Genomic DNA, 26,102 nt, shown 5'->3' with positions numbered 1-26,102 from the left:
TCCATCTGCCAAATTTATGCCCACTCACTCAGCCTATCTATATCCCTTTGCAGATTTTGCGTGTCCCCCTCACAATTTGCTTTCCCACCCATCTTTGTATCATGAGCAAACTTGACTACATTACACTCAGTCCCTTCATCCAAGTTATTAATATAGATTGTAAAGTAGAGGACCCAGCACAGATCCCTGCGCTACCCCACTAGTCACTGTTTGCCAACCGGAAAATGATCCATTTATCCCGACTCTCTGTTTTCTGTTAGCCAATCCATGCTAATATATTACCCCCAACCCTGTGAACTTTTATCTTGTGCAGTAACCTTTTATGTGGCACCTTATCGAATGCCTTCTGGAAATCCAAATACACCATATCCACTGGTTCCCGTTATCCACCCTGCTCGTTACATCATCAATGAACTCCAGCAAATTTGTCAAACACAATTTCCTGCTCATTAAACTATGCTGACTCTGCTTGATTGAATTATGCTTTTCCAAATGTCCCACTACTGCTTCCTTAATAATGGACTCCAGCATTTTCCCAATGATAGATATTAGTCTAACCGGTCTATAGTTTCCTGTTTTTTGTCTGCCTCCTTTTTTTTTTATAAATAGGGGCGTTACATTTGCAGTTTTCCAATCCGCTGGGACCGCCCCAGGATCCAGGGAATTTTGATAGATTACAACCAATACATCCAGTATCTCTGCAGCCACTTCTTTTAAGACCCAAGGATGTAAGCCATCAGGTCCAGAGGACTTGTCCGCCTTTAGTCCCGTTATTTTACTGAGTACTACTTCATTAGTGACAGTGATTGTATTAAGTTCCTCCCTCCCTATAGCCCCTTGATTATCCACTATTGGGATGTTTTTAGTGTCTTCCACCATGAAGCCTGATACAAAATATTTGTTCAACATCTCTGCCATGTCCCTGTTCTCCATTATTAATTCCCCAGTCTCAGCTTCCAGGGGACCAACATTTACTTTAGTCACTTTATTCCTTTTTATGTAGCTGTAGAAACTCTTAATATCTCTCTTTATATTTCTAGTGCTAGTTTACTTTCATAATCTATCTTCCCTCTATCATTTTCTATCAAGTCGTTCTTTGCTGGCTTTTAAAAATTTCCCAATCCTCTAGCCTCGGCCACATTGCATGCCCTTGTTTTCAATTTGATACCATCCCTTATTTCCTTAGTTATCCATGGAATGGTTATCCCTTATCTTACTCTTTCCTTCTCATTGTGATATATTTTTGATGCGAATTATGGAAATATCTCCTTAAATTTCAGACGAATACTGCAAAAAGATAACATTGGTAACGAAACTTTGTTTTCTTAGCCAGTTATCTGCTTATTAAAGTTCCACACAATGGTTCCTATGGCGAGACCGATCAGTTCCCTGGATGGTAAACATAGTGGGGCAGAATTTGCAGTTTGTATGATTGCATACTCTGAGTACACACATACACGGTCATACTGTCTTTGATATTGACCGCAAGTTTGGGATTTCCGCATGCGCTAGATCCTGAACTTGCGATCAGTCATCCAACTTAACAGATCATCCACTGTGTCTGTATGATCCTCAGTGATGGGCAATTAGCCCAATTCTGTGCACCAACTGCCCAGCAATTAAACAGAAATTATTTTACGGCTGGTGCAAACAGGCCCAGGAGCCTGTTTGCACAGCATCAGGGGCGGGGCGGGAATGGAATATGGGTGAACATATCAAAACAGCAGCTCGAGTGCTCGAAAAGGAATCGGTTTATTTCACCATATGCTTTGCTGAAATGGCATGTTTTACAACACATCAGGGCAATGAAGATCTGTGAATGGGTTTGACTGCATGTCATGATCAACTTCCTCAGAACCGCAAGATTTAAGCTAAATTAAATTACTGTTAAAACAAATCCAGGCAGAAAAAGATAGCCACAAATTGTGAATCTTGGCTAATATCCTTACTGCATAGCAACATCTGAGCAAGCTTCTGAAATGTCAGATTTATGAATGGTCCTTGCCAGTCAGTTTTAGAGTATATCGTAATCAAATTAAATGGGCTGAATCCTGGCCATTTGAGCTAGCTGGTAAACATATTTGTCTATTCATTAGATACCCCTCAGGCCACTGAATCCCCCATTCTATTTTTGCTTCCATAAAATATGGTGGTTTATTTATTCTCTTGCTGTTAAGAGTTGGGTAATATGTTGGCCCGAAATTTCTGTGATCAACTTGTGCAGAAATTATGCCTATTTTAACGTTGATCTTGCTGACAAGAACTTATGCCAAAATTTCATGTGGCACTCATTTGCCTATACCAGGACTTAAAAACAGATTTAAAACAAGCGCAAATGCAATGCACCCAATTGGGGTAATAGTAAGTGGGCTGCTGTCTTTTGCATTGGTGCCTCCCTGAGCCTCTTTCTTGCCTTTGCTGCTCCTCTATCCTCTATGTTTTGCAGAACAGAGGTTTCTGCATTGGGGAGGTCTTTTCAGTTGCTTAAATGTTCTGAACATTGGGGAGTGTGCCAAGACTGACAGTACATTGGTTAAGTATAGAGCAGGTCTCAGTAAGAAACTTATTTTGTATAAAAAAGAAAATTCAAAAAATCCTTGTATTCAGGTGACTTTTTGCAGTGCCGTGCTTATATTTTTGCTCATAAGTCTAGGTCAGCATTTTACTGCTGTAAATTCAGGTAACTCTCACATATGGGCAGAGCTATGTAAACGAGTGGCAAAGAGCATTGGCGGATGTATCTCGCAAAGGGCACAAACAATTATAGAAATTCACGCACAAAACCAATGTAGTAAATCAGTGACGCACAACTTTCTTTGGAGGAAAGAAAACCGCACAATGCTGCTCTTACACCGTAGTCACCCCAAAAAGTTCCATGAAACTCTAAGCTGATGGAAAGGTAGGCTATTCTACTCCCTCTGTTTTCTGAATGAGAACACAAAACACTTTCACAGTGCAGAAGAACCTGCGATAGGCCCATTTTACAATAGTGTGCCCTCACTCACTGTAGGATAGAGCATCTAATTTAGAAACACATTCTGATCTGGAATCCAGCAAAAATATAGAAATTTTACATCTTTTTCCCTTTGTTCCTTATCTGGAGCTCTGAAATTCTGTTGAATGAATTAGCCTCAATGCTTGGGAGCAGCCTAATATAGAGCAAAATTATATAGACCAGAAGAGATATCTGGTGAAATAAATTATATCAAAGTCGACAGCATTAACTTCAAAAACATTTATTTCTGATCAAGATAAGCTGAAGCAAAGCTTTGGATTAACATTACTGCCTGCACCTTCAACTGCATTGTAAAATACAATACTTACCGCTTCTGCAGCACATAAAACTATCTGTATTTAGCAACTGACTAAAGCTGAAATGACTTCTCTAAAAAGCCAGTGAATGGATTCCAGGGCCAAAATATACACCTTGTGCTGTGCTCCCAAACAGCCAAAAAAGTACAAGTATAAAAAAAAGTATAGTTTTAATTTTTAGTGTGTTCAAAGATATGGTTTGTGCCCATTTTATAAACTACAAACCGGTCAACAACTGGGTTTGGTCTTTGTTCCTAGTATCAATATCGAGTCCTGGTTCGAACAAATATCCACAGCATAACTAAGACCACCTATTTCCACCTCCATAACATCGCTCATTGCCTCAGCTCATCCGTTGCTGAAGCCCTCAACCATGCCTTTTTTTTTTAACCTCGAGACTTGACTATTCCAACGCACTCCTGGCTGGCCTCCCACATTCTCCCCTATATAAACTAGAGGTGATCCAAATCTCAGCTGCCCATGTCCTAACTTGCACTAAGTCCCACTCACCCATCACCCCTGTGCTCGCTGACCTACATTGGCTTCCGGTTAAGTAATGCCTCAATTTCAAAATTGTCATCCTTATTTTCAAATCCCTCCACGGCCTCACCCCTCCCTTTCTCTAATCTCCTCAAGCCCCACCACCCCAAGATGTCTCCGCTCCTCTAATTCTGCCCTCGAGCATCCCCGATTGTAAACACTCAACCATTGGTGGCCATGCCTTCTGTTGCCCCAAGCTCTGGAACTCCCTGCCTAATCCTCTCCGCCTCTCTTTCCTCCTTAAAGACGCTCCTTATAACCTACCTCTTTGACCAAGCTTTTGGTCACCTGCACTAATTTCTACTTATGCGGCTCAATGTCAAATTTTTATCACATAATACTCCCATGAAGTGCCTTGGGTTGTTTCACTATATTAAAGTCGTGATATAGAAACATAGAAAATAGGTGCAGGAGTAGGCCATTCGGCCCTTCGAGCCTGCACCACCATTCAATGAGTTCATGGCTGAACATGCAACTTCAGTACCCCATTCCTGCTTTCTCACCATACTCCTTGATCCCCCGAGTAGTAAGGACTACATCTAACTCCTTTTTGAATATATTTAAATGAATTGGCCTCAACAACTTTCTGTGGTAGAGAATTCCACAGATTCACCACTCTCTGGGTGAAGAAATTTCTCCTCATCTCGGTCCTAAATGGCTTACCCCTTATCCTTAGACTGTGACCCCTGGTTCTGGACTTCCCCAACATTGGGAACATTCTTCCTGCATCTAACCTATCTAAACCCGTCAGAATTTTAAACGTTTCTATGAGATCCCATCTCATTCTTCTGAACTCCAGTGAATACAAGCCCAGTTGATCCAGTCTTTCTTGATATGTCAGTCCCGCCATCCCAGGAATCAGTCTGGTGAACCTTCTCTGCACTCCCTCAATAGCAAGAATGTCCTTCCTCAAGTTAGGAGACAACTTAAATACAAGTTGTTGTTTTTAAGAGACATCTACAACTTTGCTTAGAATAATTTAACACTAAGCTATGTGGAGTATTGCACTTGAATAATTTCCACCAACTGTGCACTTATGAGCAATAGTTTTCAAATATACCAACTTATGATGCAATATGCTCTTAAAAGGGAGGGACACCTAAAATATTTCTCTGCCATTTGCCGGTTTAGGTATGTAAAGAACAATAAAAGAATGATGGTTACACCTATGGATGTACTATTAACTCTAAAGTTAATTAACTGAGATACCAATAAATTGCATTGTTGGTTTCTTGACAACATACATTTAATTTTTAAACCTTGTATATGGTGAGGTAGCAGGTTGTGTGTGTTGTACTCCATGGAACTGTAATTTAGGATTGAATCCAATGACCATCATCTCCATTAAAACAGAAATTAAATGCTGGTACTGCAAACAATGTCCTGCTTTGTTAAGATTGATAGAAACATAGAAACATGAGTAGGCCATTTGGCCCTTCGAGCCTGCACCACCATTCAATATGATCATGGTTGATCATGCAACTTCAGTACCCCATTCCTGCTTTCTCTTCATACCCTTTGATCCCTTTAGCCGCAAGAGCCACATCTAACTCCCTTTTGAATATATCTAACGAACTGGCCTCAACAACTTTGTGGTAGACAATTCCACAGGTTCACAATTCTGAGTGAAGAAGTTTCTCATCTCGGTCCTAAACGGATTACCCCTTATTCTTAGACTGTGACCCCTGGTTCTGGACTCCCCCAACAATGGGAACATTCTTCCTGCATCTAACTTGTCCAATCCCATCAGAATTTTGTGTTTCTATGAGGTCCCCTCTCATTCTTCTAAATTCTAGTAAATATAAGCCTAATCGATCCAGTTTTTTCATATGTCAGTCCTGCCATCCCGGGAATCAGTCTGGTGAACCTTTGCTGCACTCCCTCAAAAGCAAGAATGTCCTTCCTCAGATTAGACCAAAACTGTACACAATATTCAAGGTGTGGCCTCACCAAGGCCCTGTACAACTGCAGTAAGACCTCCATGCTGCTATACTCAAATCCCCTAGCTATGAAGGTCAACATGCCATTTGCCTTCTTCACCACCTGCTGTACCTGCATGCCAACTTTCAATGACTGATGTGACCCATGGCACCCAGGTCTTGTTGCACCTCCCCTTTTCCTAATCTGCCACCATTCAGATAATATTCTGCCTTCCTGTTTTTGCCACAAAAGTGAATAACCTCACATTTATCTACATTATACTGCATCTGACATGCATTTGCCCACTCACCTAACTTGTCCAAGTCACCCTGCAGCCTCTTAGCATCCTCCTGACAGATCACACTGTCACCCAGCTTAGTGTCATCTGCAAACTTGGTGATATCAATGATTTAGACGAAGGAATTGAATGTAATAACATCGTAAAGCCTCTTGAATCTACCTACTCAATTTTCTATTGATTACTTCTGTGCAAGCCAACTCTGACTGACCACAGTGACATTTGATGAACTGGAATGTCCCTACCTCTCTTTCATCCTTTAAGACACTCCTTAAAACTTACCTCCTTGACCAAGCATTTGGTCATCTGCTGTAATTTCTTAGTGTGACTCGGTGTCAAATTTGTGTTTTATGACACCCCTGTGAAGCAGCTTGGGACATTTTACTATGTTAAAGGCACTTTATAAATACAAGTTGTCATTGCAACATGAAAATTTATATAGCGGCAACAATGAAATTTAACTCAAGATGCCAAATCATCCCAACACTATCTGCATTAAGCCTTTTCTCTCGCTCTTCAAGGATGCACTTGCACAATACAAAATATTTTTGTATATTATTCACTAATTAATAAAAGTATTTTGTATCATCATGAAAGCCACATTGAAATAACGCATGGCAAATGATGCAATCAAGGTAACACCAACTTGCATGTATATAGTAACGCCTTTAACATAGTAGAATGTCCCAAGATGCTTAACAGGCACGTGACCAGACAAAAACTGACATTGAGCCAAAGGAGGATAAATTAGGACAGGAGTCCAAAAGCTTGGTCAACAAGGTAGGTTTTAAGGAGCATCTTAAAAGGAGGAAAGAGAGGTGCAGAGGCAGCAAGGTTTAGGGAGGGAATTCCAGAGCTCAGGACCTAGACAGCTTAAGGCACGGCCGCCAATGGTGGGGTGAAGACATTCGTAATGCACGAGACTCTAGAATTGGAAACAGCAGAGTTCACAGAAGGTTGTAGGGCTGGAGGAGGTAAGAGACATCAAAATTGGTTCAATTTAAGCCTTCAATTCAGTTTTCCTGACATGCAGGGCCTCAGGAATTCATGTGGCACCTAAAAGCCAACTTCCAAGACATCCGCAACCAAATTTTCTAGATTCGATGGTAGGAAACCACTTCCTTTGTCAAGTAATCTAGCAATTTTTATTGGAAAAAAAAAGTAAGCCAGCTATAATTACAATTAAACTTCAACTGAAATCATACGAATAGCTTTAACAAATACAAGTAGAAATTGATATAAAAACTTGGGCACTTTTATAAAAAGAATTGAAACATTAATTTCCCTGTATAGGGGGAAAAAAAAAAATCAAAACAAGTTATAATCAACGTGAAGACATATTAAGCACAGCATTAAACCTTTTACTACATTAAACATTGGCTACAAGGAACAAAACAAGAGTAGAAGTTCAGAGTGATTTGAAGTGGGTAATGGTATCCCTCAGGGTTCAGTTATGGGGTACTTCTGTTCACTGCATATATCAATGATTTGAATGTGAGTCTTGGTGAATGGTGTCAGCATTTTCAGATGATACCAAAACAGGATGTATGGTTAATTCTTTAGAAGACCATAGGAAACTGCAAATATATTGGTGAGATGGGGAAGCAGGCTAAAAAGTGGCAGATAGAATTTAAATGCAAGGATGAGGTGCTGCATTTTGGTTTGACAAAATCAGCACTAATTTTACTCAGAATGGACGTAGTCTTGGCGCTATGGAACAGCAAGGGGACTTGAAGGTACAGGTACACAGAACATTAAAGGTAGCACCTCAGATTGATAATGTTAAAAATAAAAGCTAATAGAATCATAGAATGATACAGCACACAAAGCCATTCGGTCCGTGCCCTTGCAGGCTCATTGAAAGAGCTATCCAATTTGACCCACTCCTCTCTCCTCATTAGCCAAGCAAATTTTTCCCCTTCAAAATATTTATCCAATTCCCTTTTGAAATGTACTATTGAATCTGTGTGCGATATACCTTTTTAAAACAGCCTTCTCAACTTGACCTATCGCCTTCAAAGATTTGTGTACAAGATTTCTGCCTTTTACATAACATAATAAATAGGAGCAAGAGTAGGCCATCTGGCTCCGAGAGCCTGTTCCGCCATTTAATAAGATCATGTTTAATCTGATCTTGGGCTCAGCTCCACTTCCCTGCCCGTGTCTCATAACCCTTCACTCACCCATCGTTCAAAAATCTATCTCCACCTTAAATATATTCAATGACCCAGCCTCCACAGCTCTCTGGGGCAGAGAATTCCACAGATTTATGACCCTCAAGAAATTTCTCCTCATCTCAGTTCTAAATGGGCGACCCCTTATTCTTAAACTATGTCCCCTAGTTCAAGATTCTCCCCCTGCCCCCCACCCCAGTAGAAACATCGTCTCTGCATCTACCTTGTCGAGCCCCCTCAGTATTTTATATGTTTCAATAGAATCACCTCTCATTCTTCTAAACTCCAATTAGTATAGGCCCAAACTTCATAAGTCAACCCATTCATCTCAGAAATCAACCTAATAAACCTTCTCTGAACTGCTTCCAATGCAAGTATATCCCTCCTTAAATAAGGAGACCAAAACTATACGCAGTACTTAGGTGTGGTCTCACCAATACCCAGTACAGTTGTAGCTGGAATTCCCTGCTTTTATACTCCATCCCCCTTGCAATAAAGGCCAAGGTACTATTTGTGCCTGCATGCTAACTTGTGTTTCATGCCCAAGGACCCCCAGGTCCCTCTGTACTGCAGCATTTTGTAATCTCTTCATTTAAATAATAATTTGCTTTTTTTATTTATCCTGGCAAAATGGATAACCTCACACATTCCTACATTATACTCCATCTGCCAAATGTTTGCCCACTCAATTAGCCTGTCTATATCCCTTTGCAGATTCTTTGTGTCCTCCTCACAACTTGCTTTTCCACCCATCTTTGTATCATCAACAAACTTGGCTACATTACACACGATCCCTTCATCCAAGTCATTAATATATAGATTGAAAATAGCTGAGGACTCAGCACCATTCCCTGTGGCACCCCACTAGTTACTGTTTGCCAACCGGAAAATGACCGAATTATCCCGACTCTCTGTTTTCTGTTAGCCAAAGCTCTATCCATGCTAATTGATCACTCCCAACTGCGTGAGTTCTTATCTTGTGCATTAAGTTTTTTTTGGCACCTTATTGAATGCCTTCTGGGAATCCAAATACACCATGTCCATTGGTTCCCCCTTATCCACCCTGCTCGTTACATCCTCAAATTTGTCAAACATGATTTCCCTTTCATAAAACCATGCTGACTCTGCTTGATTGAATCATGCTTTTCCAAATGTCCTGCTACTGCTTCCTTAATAATGGACTCCAGCATTTTCCACAATTATAGATGTTAGGCTTTCTGTCTCCCTCATTTTTTTATAAAAATAGGATGTTACATTTGTGATTTTCCAATCTGCTGGGGCCTCTCCAGAATCCAGGGAATTTTGATAGATTACAACCAATGCATCCATTATCTCTGCAGGCCCTTTTTTATGACCCTAGGATGCAGGCCTTCAGATCCAGGGGATTTGTCCACCTTTAGACCCATTATTTTACTGAGTACTTTTTCTTTAGTGATAGTTTTAAGTTCTTCTCTCCCTATAGCCCCTTGATTATTGGGATGTTTTTATTGTCTTCTACCGTAAAGACCGATACAAAATAATTTTTTTTAAGTCTCTGCCATTTCCTGTTGCCCATTATTAATTCCCCAGTCTCGTCCTCCAGGGGACCAACGTTTACTTTAGCTATGCTTCCTTTTTATATATCTGTAGAAGCTCTTAGTATCTGTTTTTACATTTCTTGCTAGTTTACTCCCATAATCAATCTTCTCTATTTTTTTTTTTTTTAAAGTTGTCCTTCACTAGTTTTAAAATATTTCCCAATCTTCTGGCCTCCCACTAGTCTTGGCCACTTTATATGCCATGGTTTTCAATTAGATACCATACTTTACTTTCTTAGTTAGCTACGGATGATTTTCCCTTCTCAAAGTCCTTCTTTCTCACTGGAATATATTTTTGTTGAGTTACCAGAAATCTCCTTACATTTCTGCCGCTGCTTATCAATTGTCTTACACTTTAATCTATTTTCCCAGTACACTTTAGCCAAATCTGCCTTCATACAGCACCTTTATTTAAGAGCAGGACATTGGTTTGCGATCCAACTTTCTCACCCTCCAACTGAATTTGAAATTCAACCATGCTATGATCACTCTTTCCGAGAGGATCATTTACCAGATCATTTATTAATCCTGTCTCACTACACAGTACCAGATCTAAGGTAGTCTCTTCCCTGGTTGGTTCCACAACATACAGTTCAAGGAAACCATCCCAGATACATTCTATGAACTGTTCCTCAAGGCTACCTTGGCCAATTTGATATGTCCAATCATTGGGAGGTCGCGGAGACGTCGGAGAGGCCAGCCGGTGCAGCTGCAGCAGGGAGGCAAAGAAGTGAAAGAAATCGAAAGGTGACATCACAGCCAAGGGGGTAAGTGATTGGTGAGTAGCTTTTCTTTCTTCTTTTCTTTTTCAGTAAGTAACATTTAGCATTGTTGTTGCCAAATTAAGTTAATCTAAGGGTTAAGTCATAGCAGGAGAGCTCGGACACGTGTTATGCTCCTCCTGTAATACGTGGGATGTCAGGGACGCTTCCGGTGTCCCTGATGACTACGTGTGCGGGAAGTGTATCCGCCTGCAGCTCCTGACAGACCGCATTGCGGGGCTGGAGCTGTGGGTGGATTCACTCTGGAGCATCCACGATGCTGAGAATGATGTGAATAGCACGTTTAGTGAGTTGGTCTTACCGCGCTTAAAGGGTACACAACCAAATAGGGGATGGGTGACCAACAGGAAGGAGCAGTGGAAGGAAGGTAGTGCAGGGGTCCCCTGCATCATCCCCCTGCAAAAGAGATGCACCACTTTGGGTACTGTTAAAGGGGTTGACTCATTAGGGCAGAGCAGCAGCAGCCAAGTTCATGGCACCGTGGCTGGCTCTGCTGCACAGGAGGGCAGGAAAAAGAATGGGAGAGCTATAGGTGATAGGGAATTCGATTTTAAGGGGAATAGATAGGTGTTTCTGCGGCCACAACCTAGACTCCAGGATGGTATGTTGCCTCCCTGGTGCAAGGGTCAAGGATGTCTCGGAGTGGGTGCAGGACATTTTGAAAAGGGAGGGTGAACAGCAAGTTGTCGTGGTGCATTTAGGTACCAACGATATACGTAAAAAACAGGGCGAGGTCCTATGAGATGAATTTAGGGAGCTAGGAGCTAAATTAAAAAGTAGGACCTCAAAAGTAGTAATCTCAGGATTGCTACCAGCGCCATGTGCTAATCAGAGTAGGAATCGCAGGATAGTTCAGATGAATACGTGGCTTCAGGAGTGGTGCAGCAGGGAGGGATTCCAATTCCTGGGACATTGGAACCGGTTCTGGGGGAGGTGGGACCAGTACAAACCGGATGGTCTGCACCTGGGCAGGACCAGAACCAATGTCCGAGGAGGAGTGTTTGCTCGTGCTGTTGGGGAGGAGTTAAACAAACATGGCAGGGGGATGAGAACCTATGCAGGGAGACAGAGGGAAATAAAATGGAGGCAGAAGCAAAAAAGATAGAAAGGAGAATAGTAAAATTGAAGGGCAGAGAAACCCAAGGCAAAAAACAAAAAGGGCCACATTACAACAAAATTCTAAAGGGACAAAGTGTGTTAAAAAGACAAGCCTGCAGGCTCTGTGCCTCAATGCGAGGAGTATTCGGAATAAGGTGGATGAATTAACTGCGCAGATAGCAGTTAACGGATATAATGTAATTGGCATCACGGAGACATGGCGCCAGGGTGACCAAGGCTGGGAACTCAACATCCAGGGGTATTCAACATTTAGGAAGGATAGACAGAGAGGAAAAGGAGGCGGGGTGGCGTTACTGGTTAAAGAAGAAATTAATGCAATAGTAAGGAGGGACATTAACCTGGATGATGTAGAATCGGTATGGGTGAAGCTGCAGAATACTAAAAGGGCAGAAAACGCTAGTGGGAGTTGTGTACAGACCACCAAACATTGTAGTGAGGTTGGGGACAGCATCAAACAAGAAATAAGGGATGTGTGCAATAAAGGTACAACAGTTATCATGGGCGACTTTAATCTACATATTAATTGGGCTAACCAAACTGGTACCAATGCGGTGGATGAGAATTTCCTGGAGTGTATTAGGGATGGTTTTCTAGACCAATATGTCGAGGAACCAACTAGAGAGCTGGCCATCCTAGACTGGGTGATGTGTAATGAGAAGGGACTAATTAGCAATCTTGTTGTGCGAGACCCCTTGGGGAAGTGTGACCATAATATGGTAGAATTCTTTATTAAGATGGAGAGTGACACAGTTAATTCGGAAACTAGGGTCCTGAACTTAAGGAAAGGTAACTGCGACGGTATGAGGCGTGAATTGGCTAGAATAGACTGGCAGAGGATACTTAAAGGGTTGACGATGGATAGGCAATGGCAAACTTTTAAAGATCACATGGATGAACTTCAGCAATTGTACATCCCAGTCTGGAGTAAAAATAAAACTGGGAAGGTGGCTCAACCATGGCTAACAAGGGAAATTAAGGATAGTGTTAAAACCAAGGAAGAGGCATATAAATTGGCTAGAAAAAACAAACCCGAGGACTGGGAGAAATTTAGAATTCAACAGAGGAGGGCTAAGCATTTAATTAAGAGGGGGGAAATAGAGTACGAGAGGAAGCTTGCAGGGAACATAAAAACTGACTGCAAAAGCTTCTGTAAATGTGTGAAGAGAAAAAGATTAGTGAAGACAAACGTAGGTCCCTTGCAGTCGGATTCAGGTGAATCTATAATGGGGAACAAAGAAATGGCAGACCAATTGAACAAATACTTCGATTCTGTCTTCACGAGGGAAGATACAAATAACCTTCCGAATGTACTAGGGGACAGTGGGTCTAGTGAGGAGGAGGAACTGAAGGATATCCTCATTAGGCACGAAATTGTGTTAGGGAAATTGATGGGATTGAAGGCCGATAAATGTCCGGGGCCTGATAGTCTGCATCCCACAGTACTTAAGGAAGTGGCCCTATAAATAGTGGATGCATTGGTGATCATTTTCCAACTTTCCATCGATTCTGGATCAGTTCCTATGGACTGGAGGGTAGCTAATGTAACACCACTTTTTAAAAAAGGAGGGAGAGAAAACAGGTAATTATAGACCAGTTGGCCTGATATCAGTAGTGGGGAAAATGTTGGAATCAATCATTAAGGATGAAATAGCAGCACATTTGGAAAGCAGTGACAGGATCGGTCTAAGTCAGCATGGATTTATGAAAGGGAAATCATGCTTGACGAACCTTCTGGAATCTTTTGAGGATGTAACTAGCAGAGTGGACAAGGGAGAACCAGTGGATGTGGTGTGTATTTGGACTTTCAAAAGGCTTCTGACAAGATCCCACACAAGAGATTGGTGTGCAAAATCAAAGCACATGGTATTAGGGGTAATGTACTGACGTGGATAGGGAACTCGTTGGCAGACAGGAAGCAGAGAGTCAGGATAAACGGGTCCTTTTCAGAATGGCAGGCAGTGACTAGTGGAGTTCCGCAGGGTTCAGTGCTGGGACCCCAGCTCTTTACAATATACATTAACGATTTAGATGAAGGAATTAAGTGTAATATCTCCAAGTTTGCAGATGACACTAAACTGGGTGACGGTGTGGGCTGTGAGGAGGACTCCAAGAGGCTGCAGGGTGACTTGGACAGGTTAGGTGAGTGGGCAAATGCATGGCAGATGCAGTATAATGTGGATAAATGTGAGGTCATCCATTTTGGGGGCAAAAACACAAAGGCAGAATGTTATCTGAATGGCGGCAGATTAGGAAAAGGGGAGGTGCAACGAGACCTGGGTGTCATGGTTCATCAGTCATTGAAAGTTGGCATGCAGGTACAGCAGGCGGTGAAGGAGGCAAATGGTATGTTGGCCTTCATAGCTAGGGGATTTGAGTATAAGAGCAGGGAGGTCTTACTGCAGTTGTACAGGACCTTGGTGAGGCCTCACCTGGAATAGTGTGTTTAGTTTTGGTCTCCCAATCTGAGGAAGGACGTTCTTGCTATAGAGGGAGTGCAGAGAAGGTTCACCAGACTGATTCCAGGGATGGCTGGACTGACATACGAGGAGACTGGATCAACTGGGCCTTTATTCACTGGAGTTTAGAAGGATGAGAGGGGATCTCATAGAAACGTATAAGATTCTGATGGGACTGGACAGGTTAGATGCGGGAAGAATGTTCCTGACGTTGGGGAAGTCCAGAACCCAGGGGACATAGTCTTAGGATAAGGGATAGGCCATTTAGGACTGAGATGAGGAGAAACTTCTTCACTCAGAGTTGTTAACCTGTGGAATTCTCTACCGTAGAGAGTTGTTGATGCCAGTTCATTAGATATATGCAAGAGGGAGTTAGATATGGCACTTACGGCTAAAGAGATCAAGGGGTATGGAGAGAAAGCAGGAAAGGGGTACTGAGGGAATGATCAGCCATGATCTTATTGAATGGTGGTGCAGGCTCGAAGAGCCGAATGGTCTACGCGTGCACCTATTTTCTACGTTTCTATGTTAATATGAAGATTAAAATCATCCATGATTATTGTCATTCCTTTCTTACAAGCCTCCATTATTTCTTGATTTATACTCTGTCCAACAGTGCAGCTACTGTTAGGGGGCCTATAGTCTATGCCCACCAGTGACTTCTTCCCCTTATTATTTCTTATCTCCACCCAAACTGATTCTACATCTTGATCTTCTGAGCCAATATCATTTTTCACTACTGCATCCTTTATTAATGGTGCAACCCCACCTCCTTTTCCTTTTTGTCTATCCTTCCAAATTGTCAAATGACCCTGAATATTCAGTTCCCAGCCTCGCTCATCTTGCAACCACGTCTCTAATGGCTATCAGATCATACCCATTTATATCTTTGTGCCGTCAACTCATCTATCTTGTTACAAATGCGTGCACTCAGATAAAGAGCTTTTAGTTGTGTCTTTTTATCAGTTTTCCATGCTTTGACCCTATTTTCTGATACACTCATATATTCTGTCCCTGTCACCCATTGCTACCCTGTTCTATTGCCTTCTCCTTTCTCTTTGACTTTTTTAATTTCGGTTCATCCGAGATTATTACCTTTGTGGTTCTGCTTTTTAAATTTAGCCCCGGGCTGCTCATACTCCCTCAGCAGACCCTCTTTCTTTGTTCTACCCAAGTTATTGGTACTTACGTGGACCATGACAACTGGATCTTCCCCTCCAAGTTCCTCTTCAGCCCAGAGATGTCCTTAAACCTGGCACCAGGGCAGGCAACACAGCCTTTAGGACTCACGCTCTGGGCTGCAGAGAACAGTATCTATCCTCCTAACTATATTGTCCCCTACCACTACAACATTTCTAGTTTATATTGTCTCGCCTCATTCTTACTACCAAAATGAATCAATTCTCTGCGTTAAATTTCATCTGCCATGTATCTGTCCATGTCCTCCTGAAGTCGATTATTATCCTCCTCACTGTTTGTTACATTTCCGTGTTTCAGGTCATCTGCAAACTTTGAAAATATGCCCTGCCTTCCCAAGTTCAGATCATTAATATACATCAAAAAGATTATAGGCTTGATATCAAAATATATAGAATATTAAAAGTCAAAAAGGTAATAATGAGCCTTTATAAAACCTTGATAAGTTAGAGTACTGTGTGTAGTATTGAGCTCTACATGGCAAGAAAGACATCAAGGTGTTAGAGGGGGTACCACGCAGATTCATTCGGATGCTGGCTGGCATGAGGAAATTTAAATACAAAGACAGACACTTGAAAAATTGTGCCCTTTTCTATTAGAACAATGCAAATTACATGGCAATATACAATTATGAAAGGACAGGGTAGATAGAAGCACTCTTTTTTCAGTAATTTAAGGTTTTAAAAACAAAAATAGATACAAGACTAAATGCAAGAGATTTAGAATAGAGGGCAGGAGAAAGTTCTTCTCAGATTTGAGGCGATGGAATTCACTTGCAGGGTTAATTATCGCAGCAGAAACTGTCAACATTCAAGATTAAATTGACTAGGTGAATGAAGGAAAAGTTGTTAAAGGGATACAGGATCCTGGCAGATGCAGTAGAATGTGGATAAATGTGAGTTTATCCATTTTGAGGGCAAAAACATGAAGGCAGATTATCTGGATGGCGGCAGATTAGGAAAAGGGGAGGTGCAACGAGACCTGGGTGTCATGGTTCATCAGTCACTGAAAATGGGCATGCAGGTACAGCAGGCAATGAAGAAGGCAAATGGTATGTTGGCCTTCATAGCTAGGGGATTTGAGTATAGGAGCAGGGAGGTCTTACTGCAGTTGTACAGGACCTTAGGTGAGGCCTCACCTGGAATATTGTGTTCAGTTTTGGTCTCCTAATCTGAGGAAGGACGTTCTTGCCATTGAGGGAGTGCAGCGAAGGTTCACCAGACTGATTCCAGGGATGGCTGGGCTGTCATGAGGAGAGACTGGATCAACTGGGCCTTTATTCACTAGAGTTTAGAAGGATGAGAGGGGATCTCATAGAAACGTATAAGATTCTGACGGGACTGGACAGGTTAGATGCAGGAAGAATGTTCCCGATGTTGGGGAAGTCCAGAGCCAGGGGGCACAGTCTTAGGATAAGGGGTAGGCCATTTAGGACTGAGATGAGGAGAAACTTCTTCAGAGAGTTGTTAACCTATGGAATTCCCTGCCGCAGAGAGTTGTTGATGCCAGTTCATTGGATATATTCAAGAGTGAGTTAGATATGGCCCTTATGGCTAAGGGGATCAAGGGGTATGGAGAGAAAGCAGGAAAGGGGTATCGAGGGAATGATCAGCCATGATCTTATTGAATGGTGGTGCGGGCTCGAAGGGCCGAATGGCCTACTCCTGAACCTAGTTTCTATGTAAATGTGATTAGAACTATTTGCTTGCATGGAGGTTAAATGCAGACATGGACTGGCTGGGATGAATGTTGTAACCTTGATGTACTTCTACGTATAAACCAATAAAACACATGAAACCACTAAGTTACCAGACAAATGACCTTTAAAGTGCAGTAAAAGCAGCAACAAACTCTTCCATTTGTAGAAGTTGCAAGTTATCTCGAGCTCATTAAAGTGCTTAAAGCTGTTTCTGCAGGAGTCGGGCCTTTGTTTTTAGGGGAAGATTGTCATGATTGTTCCACCATCTTTTGCTACTATTTTAGTCAGTTTGGCAATATGTCACCGAGTCAAAATCCTGGAACTCCCTCCCCAACAGCACTGTGGGAGTACCTTCACCACACGGACTGCAGCGGTTCAAGGCAACTCACCAGCACCTTCTCAAGGGAAATTAGGAACAGGCAATAAATGCTGACGTTGCCAGCAACGCTCACATCCCATGAACGAATAAAAAAAAGTGACATTCTAAAACCACAAGCAATTTGTTTTTATATTTTTTTTTAACAAAAAGGCAAGTGAACAACAAAAGCCCGATTACACAGTGGGACACAGCAATTCTGTGGCCAGTTCCACGATTGCAGAATCATGGAGGCCACAGAGCAACAGTTTGCCTGCAAATTTGAGGCAAAAATCCTGATTAATACAAACAAAACTTCATCCTCACTATGTTACTGAAGCCCTTTGATAGACTGCTGTCTTGTAATTTACTGGTTGCTGTCCAGCAAGTTATTGTAAATGATATATGCACTTCCTGCTACAAACATTGAATGCTTACTTAAGAATTTCATTGCAGTCCAGCTGTGAATTAGGTAGATGCTTCTTCACTAGCAATTTTCATTTAAACATACTGTGAAACAAATGGGCACTGGAAAGATTAGTTGCTAAGCAATGCTAATGTATTGGTGTAAATAGAATGGTAGTACAGGTACATGGATTGACACCCATTGATTTCTCATACGAGCTTTTGATCTCAACTAAAATCAACAATGGGAAAAAAATAGCAAGGATGGCAGAAAGATATCTCTTGGAATAAAAATTGCATCAAGCCTCAATTGTAGTTGCTATTATACCCCAAAATTCATAGCTGTAATTGATTCCTTGATTCACAGATAACTGTGCCATTCTATGTATGGTTTTTCATGAACTTTTATTTTTATATAAACTTAGCTTCTGAATGCTACACATCAGCCATCAAATCAAAAATTAATTTAGGGAGGCACCAGAAATTTTAATTCATTCCCCCCATCCCTTTCAAGATATTTGCAAGATATTTTCTTACATCTGTAGAACCCAAAATAAAATTGTCATTGGCCCCAAAATGCACAGTACAAGACTTCTGACCAAAAAACTTGGGAGCAACTAATGGAAAAAGTAAGTTTCAGAATCAGTGACTCTAGAATTAATGCCAGAAGCATTTATTCAACATTAGAAGCTGCAGAATGGGTTAGTTGAATATGGATTCCATTTCCTACAAGCGTTTAATGAAACTTATACAAATCGGTTTGCACGTCTTGGTCAAAGAATCGTCTATGATGCCTTTCAGAGAAAGGACTGCAGCGGCTCACCATCACCTTCTCAAAAGGCAATTAGGGATGGGCAATAAATGCTGGCCTTGCCAGCGACGCCCCAGAAAAAAATAAAATCATTTTTATTTTATTTTAAAACAGAGAGCCAAAAATGTACCTCCATTACCTTGCCCAGGAAGTGTCGGTGGGCTATTCAACTGTGAAGCCCGATTCTGCCTTCACCTGGAACATCCATACACACTCACTTTCCAGTCACTGGATAGCAAATCAGGAGTGAACTCTCATTCCCATCAACAGAGGCACTGTGCTCAATTATAGTACCCCCTGGTTGGAATCAGCTAACTCTGCACAGATCAAGATCAAACTTGGATTTGTGCAGTTCAATCTCACACCAAGAGGTGCTAATGAATCCTTTATAAACAAAATAAGCTTAACATTTGTTTCAAAAATTAGTATATTCATGAGAAACTGAATTTACCCAAATTGCCTCATTTTCTTACATCTGTACAGCTCCTTGCATCTTAAGTCAGCAATTGTTCATCAGAGGCAGCTCAGGAACAAGCTTTTGCCTTTTTTCATAAAGCTTCCCTGCCGTGACAATATTATTTCCCTCCAGTGACATCACAAATGGAAACAGGGCTATGGAAAGTATTCTCAGAGTTGGACAGAAATCTCCATTCCGACACCAACTCTAGCCAACATTTTAAAACATAAAAACAGTAAAAAAAACGGACTTGCAGACCAAGTGCAGAAATGCCATTCATTGTACTGCTTACACTATGAACTAAATTCAGCAGATGGAAGTTACTGCCAAAAAGGGTACATAGATATATATTGTATTGCTTAAAAATATCAATGTTCCCTTATATTGTCAAATAATTATACTAAACTTTGAGTCTTGAAATATTCACACATTCATTCAGAATCTATTGAACTCATGCTGGAGAGCCATCTATAATTATGATTATTAAACTGCCAATTAAATTTATGTTATCTGCATATTAAAAGTGTGGGTTTTCCATGAATTTGTAATAGGTTTCCCCTTACATTCTATTTGTTTTGTCAACAATCTGCTGAAAGCTTCTCTGAATAACTGTACCAAGGGTATCAGCACCAGTTAATGTAATAAGACTGGCCCAGCGTGACAACTAAAACAAAAAGGTTAAGAGCTGCGGAGAGGGGTAATGTCAGCCAAGTCACCACCAGGAAGTGACCGACAGAGAAGAAAAGTGTCACCTTGCTTAGGTACAAAAACTAAAATTACAATATTCAAATTGAAACAAAGAGCAATCGGTGTTCTTTGTATCGCTACCTGAATGCAAGTTCGAACAGGTGAGCACAACAAATCTGCCGGGACTGAAGCTCACATGTAAATAAAATCCCTTCAAGACCGTCTACTTTACCACAAAAATAAATATCGAGAAAAAGAAAATGAGCGTTTCTAGAATCATGTTTGCATTTGAGGCAAACTACTTCGGGAAAGAAAGTTATGTAACGTTGCACCGAGCGAGAAACAAAAATATCAACCAGTGCAAACCAAAAGAAAAAGAGAGTTTAAAGCCTTCTCACTTTCATCTTACCTCAACATCCTTATGGTGCTAGTCGAGAATTTTCATGGGAACAATTCGAGGAACGTTGTCTATGCAGCCATTGTCTACGCAAGACTCAACAGGTAGAGTGGGGCGGAACAAAACAACCTGCTGTCAGCAAACCAAAGCTCCTTGCTTGGGAAGGGGAGGTCCCATATTCATATGTTGCATCGTCTCAGTACTTTCAGTAAGAAACAAAACTTGTGTGTATTCCAATCTCAATTTCTACAACTCCAAATACTTATTTTTTTTTACATTATACTCAAGACCCTGGTCCACCACGATCCCACGGCTGCAGTAGACGTCTTTCCTCACCCACCATATATATATTTTTAAAAGCACAACTTGACAAGCCAAGGTCTGAAAATCTACTTCCGTTCACATGCGAGAATTTCACGTGATAACAACCAATCAATCACCCACCTTGACATTTATCTCACAGCAAGCAAACTTTTTTTTAAAAAGCCCTACTCTTGGTCGCAGAGGGTAATGCACCTCCAAACATAGCGCCACTGCTCAGGAGGATTTTAGTGGTAGCTTTGAATAAACCGGTGCTTCTATATTTTTCAGATCAGTTTGTTGCTGCTTTTGCTCTGCTGTTATCAAAAAAAAATCTACTCGGAACTCCTACACGGCAAGCGAGCCCAAGGTGGGAAGAGGAAACGTTTCAAGAACACCCCCAAAGCCTCCTTGATAAAATGCATCATCCCCACGGGCACTTGGGAGTCCCTGTACAAGACCCCCCCGCCCAAAGTGGAGGAAGTGCATCCGGGAGGGCGCTGAGCACCTCGAGGCTCGTCAGCGAGAGCATGCAGAAACCAAGTGCAGACAGCGGAAGGAGCGTGCGGCAAACCTGTCCCACCCACCCTTTCCCTCAATGACTGTCAGTCCCACCTGTGACAGAGACTGTAATTCCAGTATTGGACTGTTCAGCCACTTAAGAACTCATTTTTAGAGTGGAAGCAAGTTTTCCTCGATTTCGAGGGACTGCCTATGACGATTAATCAGTTTTTTGGGTGGCTTATTGGTTTCCTAAGTGTTTATTGCCTGCCAACCCCCATGCCGACTTCCTTACCAAGTGGTCCCCTTTCTCTTCGGTCAACCCCTGTACCGAGTGACTCTTCATTCTCCATGATTTCAATCTACAACTCAATTTCCCCAGCCCCTCCTTTTCTGACTTCATCGCCTTCCTATCTTTCCTCAATCTCCACCTTCATATACATTTCTCCACCTATTCCTTGGACATCACTCATTCTAATCATCTCTTGTTAGAATCATAGAAATTTACAGCACAGAAGGAGGCATTTTCGACCCATCGTGTCCGTGCCGGCCAAGAGCTATCCAGCCTAATCCCACTTTCCAGCTCCTGGTCCATAGCCCTGCAGGTTACAGCACTTTAAGTGCACATCCAAGTATCTTTTAAACGTGGTGAGGGTTCCTGCCTCTACCACCCTTTTGGGCAGTGAGTTCTAGACACTCACAACCCTCTGGGTGAAGAACTTCCCCTTCATATCTCCTCTAAAACTCCCCACAATTACTTTAAATCTATGCCCCCCTGGTTGTTGACCCCTCTACCAAGGGAAACAGGTCCTTCCTAAACACTCTATCCAGGCCCCTCATAATTTTATACATCTCAATCAGGTCTCTCTTAGCCTCCTCTATTCCAAAGAAAATAGATCTAGCATCTCCAATCTTTCCTCATAGCCAAAATTCTCCAGTCCAGACAATATTCTTGTAAATCTCCTCTGCACCCTTTCCAATGCAATCACATCTTTCCTGTCATGTGGTGGCCAGAACTGCACACAGTATGCCAGCTGTGGCCTAACCAGTGTTTTATACAGTTCAAGCATAACATCCTTGCTCTTGTATTCCATGCCTTGACTAATAAAGGCAAGTATTCCATATGCCTTCTTAACTACTTGGCCTGCTACCTTCAGGGATCTGTGGACCTGCAATCCAAGGTCCCTTTGTTCCTCTACACTTTTCAGTGTTGTACCATTTAATGTGTATTCCCTTGCCTTGTTAGACCTCCCCAAATGCATTACCTTACACTTATCTGGATTGAATTCCATTTGCCACTGTTCTGACCACTTGACCAGTCCATTGATATCTTCCTGAACCGCAGCTTTCTTCTTCATTATCAACCACACAGCATATTTTAGTGTCATCTGCAAACTTCTTAATCATACCCCCTAAATTTATGTCCAAGTCATTGATATATACCTCAAAAAACAAGGGACCCAGCACTGAGCCCTGCAGAACGCCACTGGATACAGCCTTCCAGTCACAAAAACACCCATCAACCATTACCCTTTGCTTATTGCCTCCGAGCTCATTTTGGATCCAACTTGCCACTTTGCCCTGGATCCCATGGGCTATTACTTTCGTGACCAGTCTGCCATGTGGGATTTTATCAAAAGCTTTGCTAAAATCCATATACACTACATCACACGCACTGCCCTCATCGACCCACCTGGTTACCTCCTTGAAAAATTCAATCAAGTTAGTCAGACACGACCTTCTCTTGACAAATCCATGCTGATTGTCCTTAATTAATCCATGTCTTTCCAAATGAAGATTTTTCCTGTCCCTTAGGAATTTTTCCAATAATTTTCCCACCACCAAGGTTAGGCTGACTGGCCTGTAATTACTCGTTCTATCCCTTTCTCCCTTTTTAAACAAAGGTACAACATTAGCAGTCCTCCAGTCCTCTGGCACCAAACCTGTAGCCAGAGAGGATTGGAAAATGATGGTCAGAGCTTCTGCTATTTCCTCTTTTGCTTCTCTTAACAGCCTGGGATATATTTCATCCAGGCCTGGGGATTTATCCACTTTCAAAGCTGCTAAGCCCCTTAATACTTCCTCTCTCACGATGTTTATCTCGTCTAATATTTCACACTCCTCCTCCCTCATTGCAAAGTCTGCATTGCCCCTCTCATTTGTGAAAACACATACAAAGTATTCATTAAGAATCCTACTCCTGTCTTCCGCCTCCACACACAGATTTCCTTTATGGTCTCTAATAGGCCCCACTCTTTCGCTAATTATCCTCTTGCTCGTAATGTATTTATAAAACATCTTGGGTTTTCCATGATTTTACTTGCCAACATTCTTTCATGCTTTCTCTTTGCTTTCCTGATATCTTTTTTAATTACACCCCTGCACTTCTTACACTCCTCTAGAGTTTCTGCAGTGTTGAGCCCTTTAACTGGCTGCACGGCCTATTCAATTTTTCGCACATGCGCGGTTATTTCCTTTGTAAAGCTGGTGCATGGGACCTCCACAGGGACATTGGTCACCACCTATCTCCATCGCTGATGAGACTTCCTGTTTGAATTGTTCCAATTCAGCTACCAGCCTTATCACAGCTATCCAAAGATATAAGTGGCATCTGTTATCATTGGCCACAGTGCATTATCCTGCCTCTTCCTCAAGTTTTGCATATCATTCAATACAGGTGACCACAAAATTCTTCTCCAGTGCTTCTCTGTGACTCCACATGCTTAACACAATAAATTCAAAATCCTTGTCCTCATCTATAAATCTCTCCAATTTATCTCTGCAATCTGACAAATTGCAGAGTCCTCTAACTCCAGCGTTCTTGCGTGCACCTTCTTTGTCCCACCGTAGATGGCACACTGTCAGTTCTATCCTTTGGAACTCCCTCCATGAAACTCTCTGTATCCCTACCACTTTCTAAATCTTTAAAAACCTCCAAGATTCATCTCTTTGGCCAAGCTTTCAGTCACTCTTCCTAGTGCCTCGGTGCCCATTTTTCTTATGCCTATTTGTGAAATACCTTGGGGTCTTTTTTAAAAATGTGTTCGTGGGATGAGGGAGTCGCTGCCAAGGCCAGCATTTATTTCCCATCCCTAACTGCCCTTGAGAAGATGGTGGGGAGTCGCCGCCTTGAACCGCTGCAGTCAGTGTGGTGAAGGTATTCCCACAGTGCTGTTAGGGAGGGAGTTCCAGGATTTTGAAGGAATGGCAATATATTTCCATGCCAGGATGGTATGTGACTTGGAGGGGAACTTGGAGGTGATGATGTTCCCATGCGTGCGCTGCCCTTGTCCTTCTTGGTGGTAGAGGCCATAATGAAAGTAAAATAAGTACTGGAGTACTTTCTAAAGGATAGAAAGCAAGGATGTCATGTTAAACTTGTATAGAATCTTGGTTGGACCACACTTGGAGTACTCTGCACAGTAGTGGTACCATTTTATAAAAAGGATATAGGGAATTGGTGAAGGTGCAAAATTGATTCACAAGGATGATACCAGAACTGAGAAGTTATAACTATCAGGAAAGCCTGAACAGACTGGGGCTAGAAAAGAGAAGGGACAGGGTGACCTGATAGAGATCTTTTAGATAATGAAAGGGTTTCAGCAGGTAACCGTGGAGAAAATGTTACCATTTGTGGGGGAGACCAAAAATAATATAAGATAGTCACTAATAAATCCAATAGGGAATTTAGGAGAAACATCTTTACCCAAAGAGTGGTGAGAATGTGGAATGTGCTACTACAAGTATTTGTTGAGGCAAACAGCATAGATGCATTTAAGGGGACGCTAGATAAGCACATGAGGATGGAAGTAATGGAAGGATGTGCTGATAAGGTTAGGGGTAGGGTGGAAGGAGTCTTGTATGGAGCATAAATGCCAGCAGAGACCAGTTGGATAAAATGGCCTGTTTCTGTGCTGTAGACTCGATGTTTAAATAGAATTATAGTTATCATTTTTATAGAAAGCCAGTTTTTTTAAGTTAAAATTTATGCTTAAACTCTTTTTAAATCTATGAATATTTGCTTGAATAATAATTCAGTTAGTTAATGTTTGATTGTAATTATCACTAAAGTTTGTTTTTGTCCTGTATTTTTCCAATAAAAATTGCTTTGTAATATACTAGGGAAAAAAAAAAAGACGATAGATCTGCTGCAGAATCTGCATTTTCTTATCACAGAATTTGGTTGGGGTTGCTGCAGAAATTGGGCTGAATGTGTCGCAGAATTGTAGCGTCCTGATTATACAGTGCCCAAATTGTATTACAGACAGCGGAACGTAGTTTTATTCAACTGTATCTGCATAATACTCACTGTAGCTGCTCGTATCTGTGCGTGATGGAGGTGGTTCCGAGCATACATGAATGTTGCCACAAAGAAATTGCGACAATGGAGGAAGCTGCAGCTTATCCAAGTCTGGATGTTAGACAAGCAGTCTACCAGCACAGAGACAGTGATGTGGTCGAACGCAATGAAGAGGTCGAGCTGGGTGTCATCATTGTACAAGTAGAAGCGATCCCATGTCTGCAGATTATATTGCCATTTTACTGTGAACAAGGGCACAGGTGAAAGATGAATAGTTGAGCAGACCAACAGTTGCAGAAGTATCATGGTAAATCTAAAGCCAAAGTTGACAACTTGAAGGTGCAATTATAGCTGACGTGGAGGAGAGTTTTTTCATGGGGCATCGCAGGAGGTAGTGGAGTTGGAAGGAGGTAAGGGGATGTGGATTGTGAGAGATACAAGGAAGCAGTCAGAGATGGCTTTGTTTGTGATTTAGACCTTGGGAGTAGAGAGGTCATGTGAGATGGTAAGGTTGAGGGGGTGGCCGTGAATATGGATAAGAGAGTATATATGGAGGGAGAGGTTCAAGGAGAACCGTGAAATCAAGGCGAGAGGAAGGTGAGTTGAGATGGAGATTAAAATCACCCAAGGATGAGGAGTGGCTATTCAGAAGCTGAGGAAAGAAAGGAGGCAGGATATTTCAAGGAGAAACTCATAATGGGACTTGGGGGAGGCACTGGGGAACACTGTATTAGTTAATTATTAGCACCATAGCTCTAATTTCAAACCTGCTCCAACAAGGAAGCCATGGGCCTCCTCTGCCTTAGCCTCCACCC

At 41.8% G+C, this 26,102-nt stretch overlaps 1 protein-coding gene across 1 annotated transcript in view; it reads right to left on the bottom strand.

Moving 5' to 3' along the window:
- LOC139275796 (E3 ubiquitin ligase TRAF3IP2-like) overlaps window positions 1-20,430 on the bottom strand; it is a 90,375-nt gene extending 69,945 nt beyond the window's left edge. Inside the window, exon 1 of the mRNA XM_070893003.1 lies at window positions 20,199-20,430. Coding sequence (XP_070749104.1) covers window positions 20,199-20,206 — 8 coding nt within the window. The 5' untranslated portion in view covers window positions 20,207-20,430. The remainder of the gene's footprint in view (window positions 1-20,198) is intronic.
- Between the last annotated feature and the right edge of the window lie 5,672 nt (window positions 20,431-26,102).

Source organism: Pristiophorus japonicus, chromosome 11 (assembly GCF_044704955.1).
Source record: "Pristiophorus japonicus isolate sPriJap1 chromosome 11, sPriJap1.hap1, whole genome shotgun sequence".
Classification (NCBI taxonomy): domain Eukaryota; kingdom Metazoa; phylum Chordata; class Chondrichthyes; family Pristiophoridae; genus Pristiophorus; species Pristiophorus japonicus.
Note: the sequence above shows the minus strand (reverse complement) of the source record. Positions and strands in the feature narration are given on the sequence as shown.